We start from the raw sequence: 19,296 nt of genomic DNA, 5'->3' as shown, positions 1-19,296 counted from the left end.
GAATGAGCGCACGGCCCATAGTGCGCTGGGCATATAGCTTAACGGCCAGGTAGGACTGGATTACACATGTTATTGGTTCAGGTCACGATATCTATCAAGACAATTGAGCCTCTTCATTCTGGCAATTGCTAGATATGGTGGCGCTAAAAGGTTGTCGCAGCATTTGGCTGATTTCATGGCATTGCACCAACTCATTCGTCAAAGCTCCCCATGATCTACTATTCATTCCATGCATTGCATAAGAGAAACCTTTGAGCTGTCAAATGTGTGCAGCAAAGTATACAACCCGGAAACTTTGTCCAACCGATCTCAACAAATCAATATAAATGACGAAAACGACAGAAGAGCTGAACAGCTGCCAAAACTCTGAAATAAAAGAAAACCAGCTATGATCTCAACACTCCAAGAATTATACAACATTGCAGGGGCAAAACCCAATAAGTTAAAGGGAAAGCGGAAAAGGAACGTAACCAAAGAGACCAAAAAAGGTGGGAGGGGGAGAGAGACGGAGAAATCAACTCTTGAGAAGATTCTCCAGGGCTTCGAAGAAAAGAGGAGCCATTTCAGGGCTAGGAGATTTGATTGCACACTTCAGCCCGGGGATTCCAATAACTGCTGTGAGTTCAATCAAGAACGGGATTCCTCGAGGGATCTTCGCAGAGAGGTACAACACGTCCTGGTTTGCGTGCTTACGTTTTGCGATGAAGAACATGTTGGATGCCGCGAGCTGGTCTAGAGTTGCCTCCACGCTGTTCACAACTATCCCTGGAAAATCCTTTGAGACCTCGTTTGAATCAGGCAAGGACTTCCATGTCTGCAATACACAAAAGAATCAGGTTCCAGTCACCATCACCAAACATTTTAAACTTGAAAAATGGTTCAATTTTCCTACCAAACACAAATGAACCTTCCTTAGATTGCTCGTAAAGTACACTAAGTATAGTTAGGACGGATGAAATAAACAAAATATTTGAAAATCCCTATAGTCTCCGCAAGTTAAAACAAATTTCCACCAGCAATTATTGCCAAAGGAGTTGTCATTAGTCATTACAATGGTTAGTTGGTTACTGAAGCAGTACAGCATACAAAATATGCAGTTGAAAAATTGAAACTATTTTTGTTTTGCTACCTCAAGGAAAGCAGAACGCTCCATTCTCCCATCTTCAGAGAAGAACACCACCAATGATAATTTATCATTGAAATACCACACAGGCTGTTGATTATTTTTCACCGCAACCTGCAGAAGTGTGTTCGGAGGACCAGGAGCTATGTTCTGGAACAGAACCATAGGCAGAAGAGTCGAAGCAGATGTTCCAGGTAGCAACTGTGGGACCTGAATAGCCATTAAGAACTTGAAATCAATCCAGTGTGCAAATTAAAAAAAAATACATTTGATTCATGATGGTGGAAGTCACAACTACCTGAAGTGGTCCAGCAGCAGCAACACCAAACGTGTTCTTGTTGAACTGAATCATAAAACCGTCGAGGGGAATCTGCAAGTTGTTCTCAAACAATAAGCTGTAAAAAATTTGGCCATCTCTCCGTACCAGTTGTGCACTGATCTGCAAACCTTGACCAGTTGATGCTGGCAATACAACAGGCAAAGGAGAGCTGCAATTGAAGTCACAACTCCAAATCAGGCATTCAAACGAACTAAATCTTTACATTTGCACATTTTATTCATCATCAGAACGCCCATGAATTGCAACTTTAGGATAAGTTCACTAATCTTTAGCATCTAGGTAACTTCCAACTTCCAAGTAACCGCATTCAAATTTTCCATCAAACAATAAATCTACGAGCAGCAAATTAATTAAGAAGCCTAATTAACGCATATGGACAATGTATCATTCTAATTTTCCAAAATACTTACCCTTCATGTAAAATGTCAACTGGTACAATAGCCCCGTTACCATTATTATCATTATCAAGGCCTATCAAATCACCGAGTAAATCTGGCACAGGAGCAGGAGTTGCAGGGACTGGTTGCCTTGCCGTAGCATGTGGAGCACTACTTGAAGTAGCTGGTGGTGATGCAGCACTGTCCACGGCATGAGAAGGAGATTCGGAGTACCCTGGTTCACCCCCATCAGGGTAGTCATCTTCTTCAGTTTTTTGGGTAGTCTTCACACGGGTAACAAATGCCTCTGGTGGCTTGTGGTACACTGAAGACAAAGTAGCAATATTTGAAAGAAGTTCATCAAGAAGAGAAGGTTCGAGTTGGTTTGAATCGTCACTAATCACTGGCTTCTCAGCTAACACAACATCCTTGGCCGCCTGAAAGAGGGGAAAGGAAAAAGCAGGTTTAGAACGGATATTTAAGGCTTCTCACTCCAAGACCAACTTTTACAAACATAGCCATCCAAAAGTCTATAACGTGCTAAAGAATTAAGCTCCAAACTATGTAGCAACTGTCCACTTTTCCTACAATCTAGAAGTACTCGTATCCACAGAAGTGAACCTACAAGGTGTGACAAGCATGACATTATAAATGGACACCACAGCAACTTTTGCAGCAACATACCCATCATGTAAAATGTTATGGAGAGAGAGAGAGAGAGAGAGAGAGAGAGAGAGAGAGAGAGAGAGAGACAACCGAGAACTGTAGGCATATAATATACGCAAAGGGAGAAACTATTTCCAACCATTACAAACCTCAGGATCAGTTGAAAGCAGACGCCAGTATATATATGCACGATCACGCAAATCAGGATTGTCAGTCTCCACAGTAGCATTGTTCAACACAACCTACCAAGATGGTAACATGCAGTGAGAACCACTATAAAGCAATAGAATAGAAGGCAATAGATTCTGAGTGGTAGTCACAACATTTTCATAGAATGAGCACGTCATAAACACAACGGAAAGGTTAAAACAGCACACCTGGATCATCTGCTGTGGGCCTTCAGTTGGCTTCTTAAGAAAAAGTTTGACTGTCGCAGTCAACAATTGCAGTTGTACTTGTGCAGGTTCTTCAGGGAAACTCTCCAAAAAGCTCTCGAGGAGCTCATCAGCATTGTCAATTCTCTCTGCATACTCACCAATTATCCAGATCATCGATGCCTACATAAATTAAAGGAGTCAATCAATAGTGAGCAACATAGGATATACATTGTAAAAGAATAAGCGACGATAAAAAGACAAAAAGTCATGAAATTGTTAAGGACAACCTTCGCCTCGGGCTCATCTAAAGTGTCTAAACTCTCACAAAGTGTAGCAATGATGGACTCGTAGCTGAGGGGAACAACGAATAAAAGTTAAGCTTGGAACAATACGAATCGTTCTAAGACAATAAAATAGCCAAACTTAGATTGAAAGGAAGCAGTTTATGACACTATTGAGTATTGACATTTGACAGCATGAATCTGTGGGGAAAAGCCATAGAAAACACAAAGCTGAGCCACAAAATCTTACGTGTTCGGATATCGTCTAAATATGTCTTTAATGACTATGATAGCTTCTTGAACGACGTAGTTTACTTTGATCTTAATCAACTCAAGCAAAACACTAATGCATCTCTCTGCCGCTCTCTCTAACTTGATGGCACATCGACCAATAGCGCGAACAGCCTTTCTAACAAAGTCTACATCTACTTCTGTAGCATATTCTTTGAACTCCAACAGAACCTGAAAAATGACTACCAAGTGAGCATTACGACAGCCAACAGAAAAAATATATCTAAAGAAGATAAGACTAAAGTCTGCATACCTGGTCTATATTTCTGTCTGAAGCCAGCTTTATCATGATTTCCAACTTTTCCATCTTCACATAAATGGGATCATTGTACTTGCAGAAAAACACCTACAACCAAACATTATGTGTTTCATAAGCAAGACTTCCTACTAAAAGTGTGACTTCGAAGAAACCGCGCAACAAACTCATGGTTATTCACATCAAATCACCTTGATTTCGTGGGCAAGAATAGTAGGCCGTCTTTGCACAATAAGGTTGATGTTTCGTAATGCAACATATTGAATTTCAGGTTCTGCAGATAGTAACGTCACAAGGGGAGGAGCCATTTTCTTGCAAAGATTCCGAACGACATCAGTACTTGTGATGAGTTCCATTTGCTGGAGGATCATCTGGAAGTTGGTATAAATTTAGAAAGGCAGCAGTAAAGTATGATTTTCATAAACAGATAAACTAAAACATAAGTAAATGACCAGGAATGTCATCATCGATGTTAACATGATGCAATGTCACCTTGACAGCTGAAAGAACAACCGCACAATTTGCATGTTGTAGTCTTGGAGTAACACGCTCCACTATATTCTCAGCCTCACGAGCGTCGGCTGCCTTGTATTTGGAAAGGGCATCCAATATGAAAACTTGACCCCACCTAAACTCACACGTCAAATAACAACAGCATATATTACGTTATAGTAGCTCATAGTTGAACCGGTATTACACCAATTTCAAAAACTAATTGTTATGAACAGATTCATTGCTTGGATACCATGTAAAATGTTCTGTTTTTCAAACATCAGCACTGCAAAACATAATTTTCATGTCACCACAAAAGGGAGCATACTTGTAGTCTAGAAACACAAACTTACTCCGTGCATTCATTTAGAGCAGTAAGGAGCTTTGAAAGTGTGTGGCTCGTGATCTCAAAGATGGGCCTGCTACTGTTCTCTTGAATCTCCGCAAGTGCTGCAACAGCATTTGCTACAACCATTGGATTATTGTCTGATATCAAATCCTTGAGAGCTTCCAGAAACCCTCTATCCTCAACTAGCTCAGCATTTATGTCATAAAGTTTAGCAACACATATAGCTGCTGTCTTGCGAACATAGGGATCATCGTCCTGATAATCAGAAGTTCAACAGTTACAACTATATGAGAACCATAACACAATACAAACATGTGCAATTGAACTAAAGACATTTGCAATATTGGTACAATGGAGAAAATTGAAGGACGTAATTATAAATTCCTGAGGTCCATGACAAGTAAAAGGTTCCAATTGCCAGCATGAGTAAACTGTAAACTAGAATAAGATCAACCTTAAGACACCTCTGAAGGGGGTCACACAGATATTCAGTGATTTTATCAACACGGATGCATCCCATAGTCCTCACAGCCAAAGCACGAATCAGAGGATTTGGATCCTGTGAATCCTGCAAAACCATCCATAACAGTAGGTTGGAGATCCATAGAAACCACTTAAAAAGGATTGAAAGGAAAACATAAAGGTATAACATGTAAATTTGATATATTGGCGAGGTATGAGGTATCAAGCGATTCACTGATCTACCATCGAGGAAATGGAAGGAAACAAAGAAACTTGAAGAAAAAAATATCTATAGAAGGATGTTATTGAAGATGATGCTTTTCAATTTCTAAATAAAAGGGAAGGAAACAAAATTGTTTGAGAAATCATGGCATGAAACCCAAACTACAGAACTGACAGCTAGTGCCATTTGTTATTTTATATACAAATATAGCTATACGTATCTGTACCAACGCGAAATCATGTTAGATCCCCAATGTCCCAAAAGTTTACCCCATTAGAAGATGAAGTGATGAACTTATTAGGTCAACAGTCACCTTATGAAGCACAATCTCAAATCAGCAAAGAAAATTGGCAATGCCGAGTTCTATCTGGTCGATGTAAAAATATAAAATGCAGGAGGACAAAAGTTCACCACAGTTCTTACCTTCACAAACGTATTAACTGCCAGAATTGCAAGGTCGGGTTGGCTCTTAGCGTAATTTATCAGATACAAATAGACAAGCTTTTTGAGCTCCAAATTCTCTGTTTGCATACAGTTGACAACATCTGTGAACAAAGATGAAACATCTTTGCCCACAGTCATAGCAGCAATCACCTTTTTAACAGCATCTTTTCTTTTGTCCTGCATGAGAAAATAAGAAAGGGTAATGAAACCAAACTAAAGCCTCCCCAAATCACCATGTTACAGCTAATAAGTCCTGATGACACTATCTCGAATCCCAGTGAGTTTGGCATTTGTATGCAAAACCATCCTAATAATGCAATGTTACGTGTTCAAATGAGCTACTCTGTACAGATATCACATATCAACGAAGTGAAACAAGCTCAAATTCTAGCTACACCAAGAAGCAGGAAACATAGCTTGCACCCTTTACACTGTCTTAAGACATGGTATAATCAAGTAGCAATACATCCCATAAGTAGAGCAAATTGCCAAACTAGTATACCGGGCCACATAAAAGAACCTAATCAGTAAAAACCTGTTACAAGCCCTAACAAACATGAATCAAACAATAAAACTTCTAAAACGAGAATCGATCCATTTCTAAAAAAGCATATTGGTTACGTCATAAGTAGTGTCGGCAAAGCAACTCAGTAAATTTTGCAAACATCACGGCGATCTTGTACTATTAGCCCGGAGGAAATAATAAATGTGAGGTAGGCAATATAACACCACACAGGTGTTCTGCTTTCGTGTCCAAATTTGGGAATTGCATCGCAGGCTCCATCGACATCATTACGGAAATCGTGTGGACGTGAGTTGCAAGTCAATTAAGGTTATTAACGGCGATCCGAACGACAAATCAAAGCAGGAAAGCAATAGATCTGATGGCAATTCTCGTCAATCGTGGTAGAAACGAGTCAGCAGTGAAATCAAGAGTGCAGTTGAATCAGATCAAGGCCGCTGGAATCAAATTTTGTGACGTATAGATGGATAAAAAGAGAATACTGTTATACAAGCACAAGTACAGAGAGAGGAACCTTGTACTGAGAATTGAGCTCCTCTTTGAGCTCAGGGATTTCGCCCTTCTTGGTGGTGGAGAAGTACTTGGAGTCGTGCCCGCTCATCTCTCTCTCTCTCTCTCTCTCTCTCTCTCTCTTCGCGACTCTCTGTGGGTGGACGATTCGACGGAGCAACGGAGAGAGAAAATGTTGAAAATGGCAATTGCAGTGACGATCCAAATTGGAAAAGTCGACTATACCCTAGGACCGACCCGGTGAACGACCCGCTTGGGGCTGCGGCTCCACTTGTGTTGCGACCTGACCCTGAAATTTAGATTAAAATTTCGGTTTGGCCTGGCCCCCTGTCATTTCGAGACAAAAAATAATAGTAATGTAAAGAATTTGTGTTTTCGATTACTTTTATCTTTAGTAAACTTTTTAAAAGTATTTTTATCAATAATTTTTGCTTTTTAAATTTATTTCATTGTGACAAATCAATATTCTATACAAATATATAATTATAAACCAAAACTGACAAAAATTCATAAAAGACAAATTTTTTTTAAAAAAAATGATCTTATTGAAAAGTTAGGTCAAACTCAGTTGGTGAACGAAAATGATTTTTGTCTAAGATGTTAAGTTTCTTTCAATCTTCATAGCCTGATAGCCACATAGGCATTTAAATTACGAAAGATGAGGTGAAAATGGAGTAGTGGTATAGTAAACAACGGAGATGTAATTGTTAGTGAAAAAATATGCAAGCAAGCAAATGGTTGATGGACGCAATGCGACAAGTGCAACAAATGATTTGAAGGTGTTAAAGAATTTTATATATATATATATATATATATATATATATATATATATATATATATATATATATTAGGAATAAAATAACTTCCTAGATTGTAATGAAAACAGTTTACATAGATAGTAAAGATAGAATAACAAAATAAAATCTAGGATAAAAGATTCGTGTAATATGCAGTGCATGCATCTACTGTTCCTTCATCCCTAAAACTACTATCAACACGACAAAATTCTATCTACAATCCGTAACCGAAAAACTGGCAAAAGAAGCTAATCCTTACTTGGCTAAGAGATGAGCGGGCAGTACCACAATGCAGGGAAATCTAAAGCAGTTTTGCATTTCCCACGCCATTTTGCCAATGAATTAGAATTTTTGAAATGTCAAGGTAGCATCTTTTGTCAGATTTCAAACCCAAATGGTAGTATCTGACTATCTGTAGTATTTTATTAGTCATAAATATCAGGGGGGGTTAGTGTAAATTACCCACAAGTATAGAAAAAGAATAAATTCGATTTCGACCCAAACGAGCTCTGAAGAGACGGTGGAAATACTCCATTTCCATCAACTGCCTTCCTAAACGCCAACACAGAGAGATCTCAATCGGAGGCCATGGAGCACGGTATCACATCCTTCCCTCTCCTCCGTCGTACATGACTTATACATACATACGCGTTAACTATACATACACAAATACGTGCAATTCACGTAGTGCATGCAAGCGTGAAAGCGTATTAAAATTTGCGAGAAGTAGGTTCTGATAGTTCCCCAATATGTGTTTCAGTTTTCAGTTTGGTTTTCTTGTTTTTGTGGAGTAAAATTACGGTTTTTGAATTGCTCGATTATTTCTTTCTACGAGGAGAATCACAAGGCTCCAGTTGCGGGAGATGATGATGCTTGTTTTGCCGAAGAATTCGATGATTATGATGATCGTTGTGGTATTAGTATATAATGTTCTTCTATGATGCAATTAGGCCATCTCAATCCCTATGCTCTTCTCACGTTCAATTTCGTTAGAGTGTATAATTAGTAAAGAACTTCTTCAATGATTCTTCGTCAAATAGTTCGGAAATACACATTGCGTATGAAAAAAAACACCGAGCACAATACAATGCTTACCTTTTTAAGCATGGGATCAGATCTTGTTAAGAAATTGCAAACTTTTCCCTGAAAGCTTGTTCACCAAGTTTGGTGTAAAACTTCCCACTTCCTTCCAAACCAAACCAAACTGACCCGTAAGTCCCAACCTATTGGCATTGGCTTCATGAATCCGTTGTCTCCATTGAGTCCCTCCATACCGAACTTGCCTCTTCCTTGATGTTCGGAAAACTAAGTTCTTCCTTTCTTTGTAGTATAACTTTTGTGAGAAATGGAGCTCAGTATTAGCCTTTTTTTCATCATGTTTAAATTAGATGAAAGGTTAGTTATATAGGTTTTGTGGGTGATTCTATTTACTCCGGATGAACTGAGTGAGTGAACTATGGTTGATTAAAGGTGAGAAAGAAGGGAAAAAGAGGGATTTCAGCTGGCTAGAGCCCAAACCTGATCATGCTAATCAGCCATTGTGGGCTTGTGTTGATTGTCGTATTTTCCTTGAAACCTTTTATCCTTTCTATAAACCAACACTGAGAAATTCTCATCACCATTGCTGAGCCCGTTTGCAGGTATGTTCTACGTGTTTTAGGCAAGTAATTCGTATAAGCTATTTTCCTGAGTACATGTTTGCAGATTTTTGAACATTCACACACCTGACTATGGTTCATAGGCTAGAGAACATGCATGATTACAATCTGACCCCGTACTCATTGTACGCGGAGGTATTAGTCAGTCTTGAAACTGACACCATTGTAGCTGTTTTAAATAAATTGTTGAAGACCAAGCTCCCAAAAGAGATGATTGATTTCATTTATGCTTCAACTGCCAATTACGTCAAAGTGAAGCTAGTACTTAAGAAGAACGGATACCTTGTCGAATCTCCATATCTGGAGGCAAGATGGTTCAACCTCCTCCATTTCTTTATGCTCTGTTGAATGGAAACGTGTATTGCTAATGCTTGATACTGATACAAGGATATTTGCAAGTATTGAAACAACTTCTCAAGGATGAAGTTATAGCTTGAGCAAGGATTTCTTATAAGGTTGGTGCTAAGTGGGTTTGTCTCTCCATTTTAATCTTGAGATTGCTATGTAATTGTCCTTTTCTTTCTGCATGAACTTGGTAGTGGCTCAAATATGGAACTACATAGATTTGTTGTTGACTCAAAGATACGATTTGTGTAACGCCCCGAATTTTGGGTACGTTAAAAGACAATTTTATTGAAAACCTCAAATTAGAGTCTGGCTCTTATTACAACAAAATTCCTACAAGAGTTCAATATTTACAAAAAATGAAGGGGGTTCTACGGTTCCTAACTACAGCTCCTCAGCTCCTCCATTCTTGCCAGCTTCTCAGCTCCAAAAGCCTCCACAGTGAACTGCTTACCCTGATCATCTACAAAATCTGACACATTATACCGGCGTCGCCACCCATATAATATGTCAGGGTCACCAAAAGGTAACACCGTGAGCTACAAAGCTCAGCAGAGTAATCCCATACCCGCTAACCCATAACTTATAAACAAAGGTATAATACAACATCAATTTCCACATGATAAGTGTATACACAGTTAATCAATGACACATTCACATTCATTAATCATCTATCGTTGGTGTCCAAGATTTCCGGGTTTCTCCTACGTGACTCATCGTAGACTGTGTCAACAATTTCATTTACAAATCAAACTTTCAAAAACCATTTGTTTAACACAAAAACATTTGCATTGGCTCCGTACCGCGGATGACCAATCTACACACCCAATCTCGGTTCCGCCGTTCCGGACTCCCGAGTATCCTCACAATGGTTCCGCCGTACCGGGTTCCCATTGGCACACAAAAATATTTGCATTGGCTCCGTAACGCAGATAACCAAGCTATACCTCACCATGGTTGCGCCGCTCCGGGTTCCCATGGGAACGCACACAATTCAAAACCCTCGGTTCTGCCGCTCCGGGTTCCCGAGTCTCCCACAATGGTTCCGCCGCTCCGGGTTCCCAATTGGGGGTTTTCGAAATCTAAAAACCTCGGTTCCGCCGCTCCGGGTTCCCGAGTATCCCCACAATGATTCCGCCGCTCCGGGTTCTCATTGGGTTTTTCAACACACACCACACAATGGGCTACCACGTCCGGCCACATTGCGGTTTTCGAAAATTCAAAACCTTTTCAAAACACGTCTTTTACACATGCACACACACAACTCACATAATGCCACCCGAAATCGGTCATTATGTTGTTTCAAAATATTTCCTTCCTCGAAAAATATTTCCTTTCATTACTCACACCCTAGGTGTCATATTTCTACTTTCTCGATTCTCGTGTCTCGTTACATGCAAAGACTCCGCGGTAGGACAAACGTAAGCAAGAATCATCCTAACAAGGTCATCTAATTCTATATTACTCATCACGCTCAATTACTACTTATAGCATAACGCCACATGTACGGACGCTTTTGGAGTGTATCACTTATGCTTTATTCAAAGCACAACGCCACATGCACGGACGTCTTTGGAGTGAAATCACTTATGCTTTATCACACCACAATAATACAAGCAACTCATATACGCATACTCATAACTATACGAATACTTCTAATCAAACGATAAGTACGTAAGGATGAACTACATATAATTAGCGGTTCAAAATAACAACGTTATACTTTGAGTAAGTAAGTAAATAGGAAGTAAGTAAGGATTTCCTTACAGTTCTTCTAGGTGGTAGTCGGCTACGGAAAGTAATCGGCGGTCGAAAAGTACGTCGGCGGTCGAGCGGAGTAACTTCCTACGGTGGTCTCCGGTAGCTTCGAAAGAGAAAGGTTTCTCTCGAAACTTCTACTTGACTAATACTACTACTACTTTTGGATCGAGGGGGTGGTCGAGTGGCGGTTTAGTGGCGGCCTAGGTTGAGTTTCTTGAAGAACTCAAGAACTACTCAAGAACAAGAAGAACAAAAAGAAAGAACAAGAAAGAACACAATTTTTCTAGAGAGAGAAGTTGCTAGGTGAAGGTGTGAGTTCAATGGCATGGGATGGCTTGCTATTTATAGGCAAAACTCTTGGGCTCTCCCTCCCTCTCATGGCCGGCCCTTTCTCTCTCTAAATCCTCCATGGATTTGCTCCATTAAGTCATCAAATCAACCTTTCAACCAAGTCATAGCTTGTCCAATCCAAATCTTAGGTGTAAGGCTATGTAATCAACTAAGATCTTAGGCTTTTTAAGTGAATCTAGGTAATTATAATCTAGGTTTAGCTTGTAGTCAAGGTCTAAGGCTAATAAAGGCTAGGATTGTGTCATAATAGTCCATCATAGGTTGTCATTAGGCATAAAAGACTAAGGCCTAATAAGGTAGCTTGCAAAGCTAGGTTTAGTCCTTGGATTGGACTATGGGAGATTTGTTGCAAGGAAATGAGACAAGGGGTACAAGATTTGGGTACTAAACAAATCATAAGTACAATGGAGAGTTATGTTTGGTTAGGAGAAAGATTCTCCAAGGATGAACAAAGATCAAGGAAAGATCAAGCATGGTACAACCAACCATAGTTCTGAATACCGTTTCGGATAGGGTACCGGTTTTCCTACTGGTACGGTACGTACCGGTACTGGTCAGGTACCGGGTACCGTTTCGGATTTACCGCAACTACAATATATATAATAATTATATATAATTATAATTCAAAAAAATTCCCCATATCATACAATTTATCATAAAATATCTTTAGTATAGATTCTCTAGTCCCACATTGCTTAGTTACAAAATTCTTATCCACTTTAAATGACTTTGCACACTAGTGAACTTGTGAATGAGAACCCAATAAGAGGTCTCGCGCGCTCGGAAAAATGTGCCGTGGCCAAAGGCAATTTGAAAAAACTGATTCGGAAACCAATTAACCGGGTGCGCGTCACGGGTTATTCGTGCGCAGGAGGGGTGCAAATCCGGGATCTAAGCCTCGCGCACGTACTAAGGTTAAGCCTATGTTTTGCTAAAAAAATTTTTAGTTTTTTTGGGCCTGAAATGTTTTTTTTGTTTGGGACAAGAAAAAGTAAAAAAAAAAAAAAAAAGCCCTGAAACGTTTTTTTGTTTTTTTTTGGTACCAGGAAAGAAAAAAAAAAAAACGTTGCAAAATCTCGGCCGGAATTTCCGGTATCCCGATACCTGCCGGTATTTTTCGAAAAGTCCGGTACCGACCGGTATTGGGACCGGAACGAAATTGGGGAGTTAAGGTACCGATTTTCAGTCAAAACGGTACGTACCGGCCGGTACGGAACGGTATCGATAACTATGCAACCAACCTTCCTTTCTCCTTCCTCCTCTCTCTCTCTCTCTTGGGTCTCTCTCTCTCTCTCTCTCGGCATTCTCTCTCTCTCTCTCTCAAGTACACACACACACACACACACACACACACACACACACACACACACACACACACATATATATATATATATATATATATATATATATATATACACACACATATAAAAGTACAAGTAACAATAAACAATGGGTACCTTTGGTACTAGGGTCAAGGAAACTTAAAGGCTAAGATTTCCAAATAAATAAGCACATGTCTCTTTAAATAAATAAACTAGGGTACTTTGTAGTCTAGGTAGATCACACCTCCCATAAATTAATCCAATTGGGTACAAAACCCCAATACAAAATAATAAAGGAGTACTTAGGAAAACTTAGGCCTTAAAGGCTACAAGGGCTACTAAGTACTTTCAAAATAAAATTTTGGTACTTCATCCCATGGAATTTTTGAAAAAGACTAGTTTATTAAGTTCATGTACTTGGTTGAAAGAATAAGGCCATTACCCAATGGATAATAAATCCCCTAACATTTATTGTCCAATGGTCAATAGCTACTAGGAAACTTTTATTAGAAAAAATAATTAAAAGTACTTTTCAAAATATTTATAAATGTCAATCATAGTACTTTGTTTAAATCTTTCATTAAAACCCTTTTAATATAAAGAATTGGGTTTCTATTATCCAATGAATAATAGTTCTCCTAACTTTTATTGTCCAAAGGACAAAGAATAAAACCAAATTAATAAAAGGAAATAAATAAGTAATTTTCTAGGGTTGAAAAGGTTGACTAGTCAAATCAACTTTATTGAAAGATTCCCTAGTCACATCGGTACTTTATTTGGTCAAAAGACTTTATTATCCAAAGGTTACTAACTTCCCTAGCGGTTATTACCCAATGGATAATAATTCCCCTTGCAGTTAATAACCAATGGATAAAAGGAGTACAAGTACCTTTTTTTTGAAAAGACTACATATACTTTTTGAAAAAAAGTTTATTGTCCAATGGACAAAAATTACCCTAACCATTATGGACCAATGGGTAAAGACAAAGGTTCAAGAGGTTCAAAAGCTCCAAAAGGTTCATCTAGCAACTAGGTGAGTTGGTTGCTCGGTTCCTCCAAGTAGTCGGTTGGAAACTAACTAAATTGGTCACGTAGGTTTTTCTAGTCAAGAGTTTAACTAAGGACCAAAATCTAACTACGACGAATATTAACAAGAAATCATATAACACTCAAGAGAAAATAAGTAATTTAAATAAAATTTAAATATTTAACGAAATTTTTACTGACCAAAATTCAAGGTCGTTACAATTTGTTATGATAATTAATGAAGATTACTGAACAATTAATGGTGAAGATTGGCTGATGATGTTTCTGCTCTGGCTGCATGGCTCATCCCATGTTGAATGTTTCTGTTCCACTACGTTTAGGGAAATTGTAGTGTCTATGTGCGCATTTTTGTGGTAATGTGATTTGAACATTCTGGGTAACAAGTTTCTTTGTAAGTAATATTTCAATACATTCATGATGGTTGTTTAGGAGATGCATGGAAGTGATGAATTTACAGTTGGCAAATCCATTGGTGAAATTGAAAATGGGCACAACGAGTTGCTAATTGAAGCGGAATTGGTAGCAGCTGCGTAAGAAAAAGAAACTCATTCCTTTGAAATTCACCCTGCTCAGGTAAATCTAGTTCAATCTTTCGAAACTGATCATGTTAGATGATAAATGGTCCACATTGCACTATTTCTTCAGGGCCCACATCACGCCCAATGTTCATTTATTCTTTTTGGTAGAAGAGTTAGGACTTAGGAACCCTTGAACTATGCTCAATTAATTGACATGTTCATTCCTAATGTATGGACTCCTCTGTAGATAGCGGGAATCAAATCAGTTAGTGTGGCAAAGAGTTAATCACTTTGTTTGGTTGAGGTTTTAGAAAGTTATTTTTGAGAGTTGAGTGGTAATGAGTGGAGAGAGATAGAGAGAGAAATTTATTGAAAACTGTGTCGAGAGTAAAAGTTACTCTCAAAATGGTGAACCAAGCGGAGTGATGTCATTTTTGTTGCGTCTTAGCTGTATTTTACATTCTTTGCGTGTGGTTGCCAATCACAAGAGACAGAGGTAGTTGAAAGTTGATTTTTAATTGGATTTCTTGATGATTAGTTCGGCCTATTTACCCTCCCCTGCTCAGTTTCACTGTCACAGTAACAGGTGTTATTTCCATTTTCCTTCTACCCTTTCTTATCTCCTTCCTCAACTAGTGAGACAGTAGTAGATCTATGCTAGAGCTTCAATAAACAGTTCAGAGGTTGTCATATAAGCTTGAATATGTGGTGCACATTGCATTTTGCTTTTATTTATAGTGGTATGCTTAAACATGTGTTGCACAATGCACTTTGTTTTTATTAGAGGGGCCTTGGTGTTCCACCGTCCCTTTGATGTTCTATTTTGTGGGCCATCCTCATACATTATTTATATCATCAAGTATTTTGATGCTGTACGAGCATGTTAGCAAACATTTTCGCTGGGCAATAGTGTGCTTCTAACATGTTATTGGGCAGGACTTATACGTTGCTACTTGTTGCTTAATTTATTAGTTATTTGCTTTTATTTACCTTAATTTATTTGCTTTTATTAAGTTGACAGGGTCATCTTCAAGATAGGATGGCGAGAGGTAAAGAGGAGTACAATGCATTCTTATACTCCCTTGTGTCTACTGATACATAGGTATTTCCAATGCCTACTTCATTTAGTTTTGGTTTTTGCTACAGCTTAAACCATCATTAAAACTTAGGTGTTTTAGTTTTTTCATCCTGTATCTTCTCTTTCGAGGTGCTGTCTACTAAATTTGTCTAATGCTGGATCCAGGAGATGTACTTCTCAACTAAAAGGCAGCAGTTTTGATTGATCAATGTTATAGCTTTAAGGTAAGGACTTTCCTCATGTTGTGCACAGCAGCACTAAGTCGATTGGACTTCTGCGCCAAATAACCTTATTTGATTGTTATGAGATGATGAATATGCGGTCCCTGTGGAATTTATGTCTGTTTTGGGCATGTGAAGTTTAGATTGCAAATTTTTCTAAGTTCCTCTTTTCCTCTTATAGAAACAAAAGGAGTGTGCATTTGTAACATATCAGTTGAAAGACGAGTATTAAATGCTTGTTTGAATTTTATCTTGCATTGGTAGATAACTAATCAATGCTACTGACAGGTTATAACAAGCTTGCCTCCACTCGATTCAGGAGCCAATTTGAGTTACCATGGTCTTAATGAGCAACTGGCCCTCCTGGGGAAGGTCTGTGTGTGCCTGTGTATTATATTTTATTTCTTAAGGTGAGAAGACAATAATGTTGGTGACCTGCGGTGATCACTGGTTCAGGAATCAAAAACTCTGCCTGCTAACCTTTAGGTTGTGGATTGGAGGATGAGAACAATCACTTTGTGTATTTACTGCCAAAGGTTTTACTTCTCCCAGACACTAACTAGGGGTATTTCTTTTTCCAAAAAATAAGACAGTAATTTCTCTACTTTATGTTGCCAAAACCCCTGGAAATTTCTCTGTAACAGGTATTAAGCGCAGCTGATGATGTCGTTGGATTAGAGCTATTGGAAAAAGAAGATGATGACGCAACCCTTCATAAATCACGTGTCTCGATGAAATCTATGAGTGCCATGTCGGGAGCAAGTGGTGTGGTTTACATGTAATACAAGTATGGTTACTTCCTTTCACCTTTCTTAGGATTTGATTTTTCACTTTGTAACATAAGCTTGAGCTTGTATGATTCTCTGTTTCCAGATTTCTTACTTGCATTTCAATGTCCGCAGCGTTTTTCTGCTCACATTCGTCGTTATACCATTTTTGTTATTTGCAGCATTGGACGGCACGAGCAGCATGGTAAGATAAAGAGCAAACCTAAGCATGCATCCAAGAGACATCATCCATGTTTGAAGGACCGCTTCGCCTAAGTACACCTCAGAACCCCCTTAAATCTTGTTTTCTTTAATTTTGTGAATACATTTTCTGGATTTGGAACCATGGTCTTTCTGTTTAGCCTTTTCCTATTTCCCCTGGAGATTTTTCAATTAACCAATCCATTATCTACAATGAGACAGTTGAACAATCTTTTTAGCCCATAGCTTGAACCCACAAAATAAAAGAAAGGAAGCTAAAAGAAGAAGAAAAAAGCCCTAATCTCAATAAATCTTTATTCTCAATATAAAAAAGTCCTTATAAGAAATCAAGCCTAGTATTTATAGGCTAGTCACAAAATTTTCAAAATAATAATAAACATGTAAGGATCTGGATTTTTGACCCAATTTTTTTTCTAAATATAATATTATTAGAATTATTTTCCTTAATGCAATTCTTTTTTTTTTTAAATACAATTATGCATACAATATATACATGCATTTTTTTTTTAATTTTCCTACACATACATGCGTACATGCACACTCCTTCTCCTCCCTCACCTCAAACTCTTTCCGTCTCTCCGTCTCCTACTCAGTCTCTACTTCCTCCCTAACCCTAAAACCAAGCCAAATTCGTCCATTCCAAATCCCATGAACCCAACCCAATTAAATTCACTCTTATTCTCTTCCACCAAAATTCTCCTATAAATACCCCACCCCATTGACCCACGAAATTTACACCACAATATTCCCCACGCCCCATCAGTCCAAAAGAGAGAAAAACCAGAGAAAATCAAGTTTCAATCCATGGAGTTTTAGAGAGAGAAAGAAAGAGAGAGAAAAGTGGGTTTCGTACCAAGACCCAACCAAAACTCAATCCGACCATTCCAATCTATTCCTTCTACTTCTAGCATCACCAAGCATCGTCCAATTTGATTCCAAAGTCTCCCGATCAAAAAAATCCAAAGTCTTCTTCCCCAAAATTCAAGATTCGTTTTTAAATCAATTCGATCCGATTAAAGGTACTATAATCCTATCCAACCTCTTCTCCAAGTATATTAAGTGTTTATATGCTTAACCCTATGTCCCGAACGAAAAAAAATATAGTTACCGCGCGTTTTCTGCCGTATTCACCAAATTGATATTATTTTTGAGCCCGACATTTTATTTGTAATTATTTGCGAATAAGATGACCTTTATGATATTTATTTTACAATCCTTTTGATATTATTATTATAAAAAACTACTGATCTGATATTACTTTCTTACAATGTAATATCAACTTAGTATAAAACGTATTAATTATATCAGTTTAATTTATCTGGTAGATTTAGTTGTTTTTAAATGTTTCGAAACGACTTTTCGACCTTCCAAACCTTATTTTTGACTCCCGAACTATTTTTCCTAAACTTTTCATACCTCAATGATCATAACTTGTTAAGATCATTTTTTTTTATCTAATTATCTATTTATTAAATTATTTATTCGTTATCTATCAAAGTTTGAAAACGAAAAATCTTTGCGACCTTCCAAACGACGTTTGAACACCCAAACTAATTTTTCCTAGACTTCTTGCATCTCAAATATGATATCTTGTTAAAATAATATATTTTTAATTTAATTTACTATTTATTGTTATTTCTATAGCGTTTTAAATCAAAAAATTCTTTACGACCTTATAAACCATATCATTAATGCCCGAGTAATTTTATTTAGACTCCCTACATTCCGAAGATGAAACTTTGTTAACCTCAACATATTTTAATTAGTAAATTATTTATTATTTATTTACTTCACTTTCAGCCACTTTATTTAACGTCTTTATTTAAAATAATTCCGCGACCCTCCGAACTCAACTTTTGGCACTCAACTGATTGTATAGAACCTTTAGGACTCTTATTAAGGTCATGATAAATATTTCAATATTTTTATCTATTTAATGTATTTAATTAGTTTTTAATTAATATATTATCTTAGAATTAATTAATAAGAACCCAGAAAATTTTCCTTTAAATTCCTTTTAAAACTCTTACTTGATTATTGACATTGTGACCATACAAGATTAAGGGCAACGGCCCGTTCATAATAAGTTGCGTGATTACATTGTTTATTAATTGTTTTAATTATTATTGATTTGTTATATATTGCATCGATACTTGATTTAAGTGTTAGATTGGACCTTAGAGATATGGGGTGGTATGCGAGTAGAATTCACCTAGGCGATGCTAGATAATGGATGAATTGAAAAGTTTTATTTCTAGATTGCCTGCATGCGTGATGTTGAGATTTGTGATAAGATTGAAACTGGCGTGTGTCCAGTGATGAGTTGATAAACTGGCGTGTGTCCAGTGATGAAAATAAAACTAGCAGGTGTCCAGTGATAAAACACCTGAGATTTGTGATGAAAATAAAACTGGCGGGTGTCCAGTGATAAAAACACCAGTGATAAATTATGTGATGAAAATAAAACTGGCGGGATGAAAATAAAACTGGCGGGT

The 19,296-nt window shown here is 37.8% G+C and overlaps 1 protein-coding gene and 1 pseudogene across 1 annotated transcript; one reads left to right on the top strand and one right to left on the bottom strand.

The window, feature by feature from the left end:
* Positions 1-239: 239 nt before the first annotated feature.
* Positions 240-7,011, bottom strand: LOC131334118 (beta-adaptin-like protein B). The gene is made up of 15 exons (XM_058368997.1): positions 6,719-7,011; positions 5,661-5,858; positions 5,007-5,120; positions 4,557-4,807; positions 4,204-4,339; positions 3,903-4,082; positions 3,709-3,801; positions 3,415-3,626; positions 3,171-3,234; positions 2,884-3,063; positions 2,656-2,748; positions 1,874-2,277; positions 1,422-1,611; positions 1,130-1,333; positions 240-814 (listed from the first exon to the last, which is right to left on the bottom strand). Exons 1-15 carry the CDS (start codon positions 6,803-6,805, stop codon positions 515-517), a joined length of 2,706 nt encoding a protein of 901 aa, XP_058224980.1. The 5' UTR covers positions 6,806-7,011; the 3' UTR covers positions 240-514.
* Positions 7,012-7,448: 437 nt separating this feature from the next.
* On the top strand, positions 7,449-17,051 carry LOC131332635 (general transcription and DNA repair factor IIH helicase subunit XPB1-like; annotated as a pseudogene).
* Positions 17,052-19,296: the final 2,245 nt, after the last annotated feature.

The sequence above is a fragment of the Rhododendron vialii genome, chromosome 7a, assembly GCF_030253575.1.
Source record: "Rhododendron vialii isolate Sample 1 chromosome 7a, ASM3025357v1".
Classification (NCBI taxonomy): Eukaryota; Viridiplantae; Streptophyta; class Magnoliopsida; order Ericales; family Ericaceae; genus Rhododendron; species Rhododendron vialii.
The sequence above is the reverse complement of the archived record's forward strand: the minus strand, read 5'-3'. Positions and strand labels throughout refer to the sequence as shown.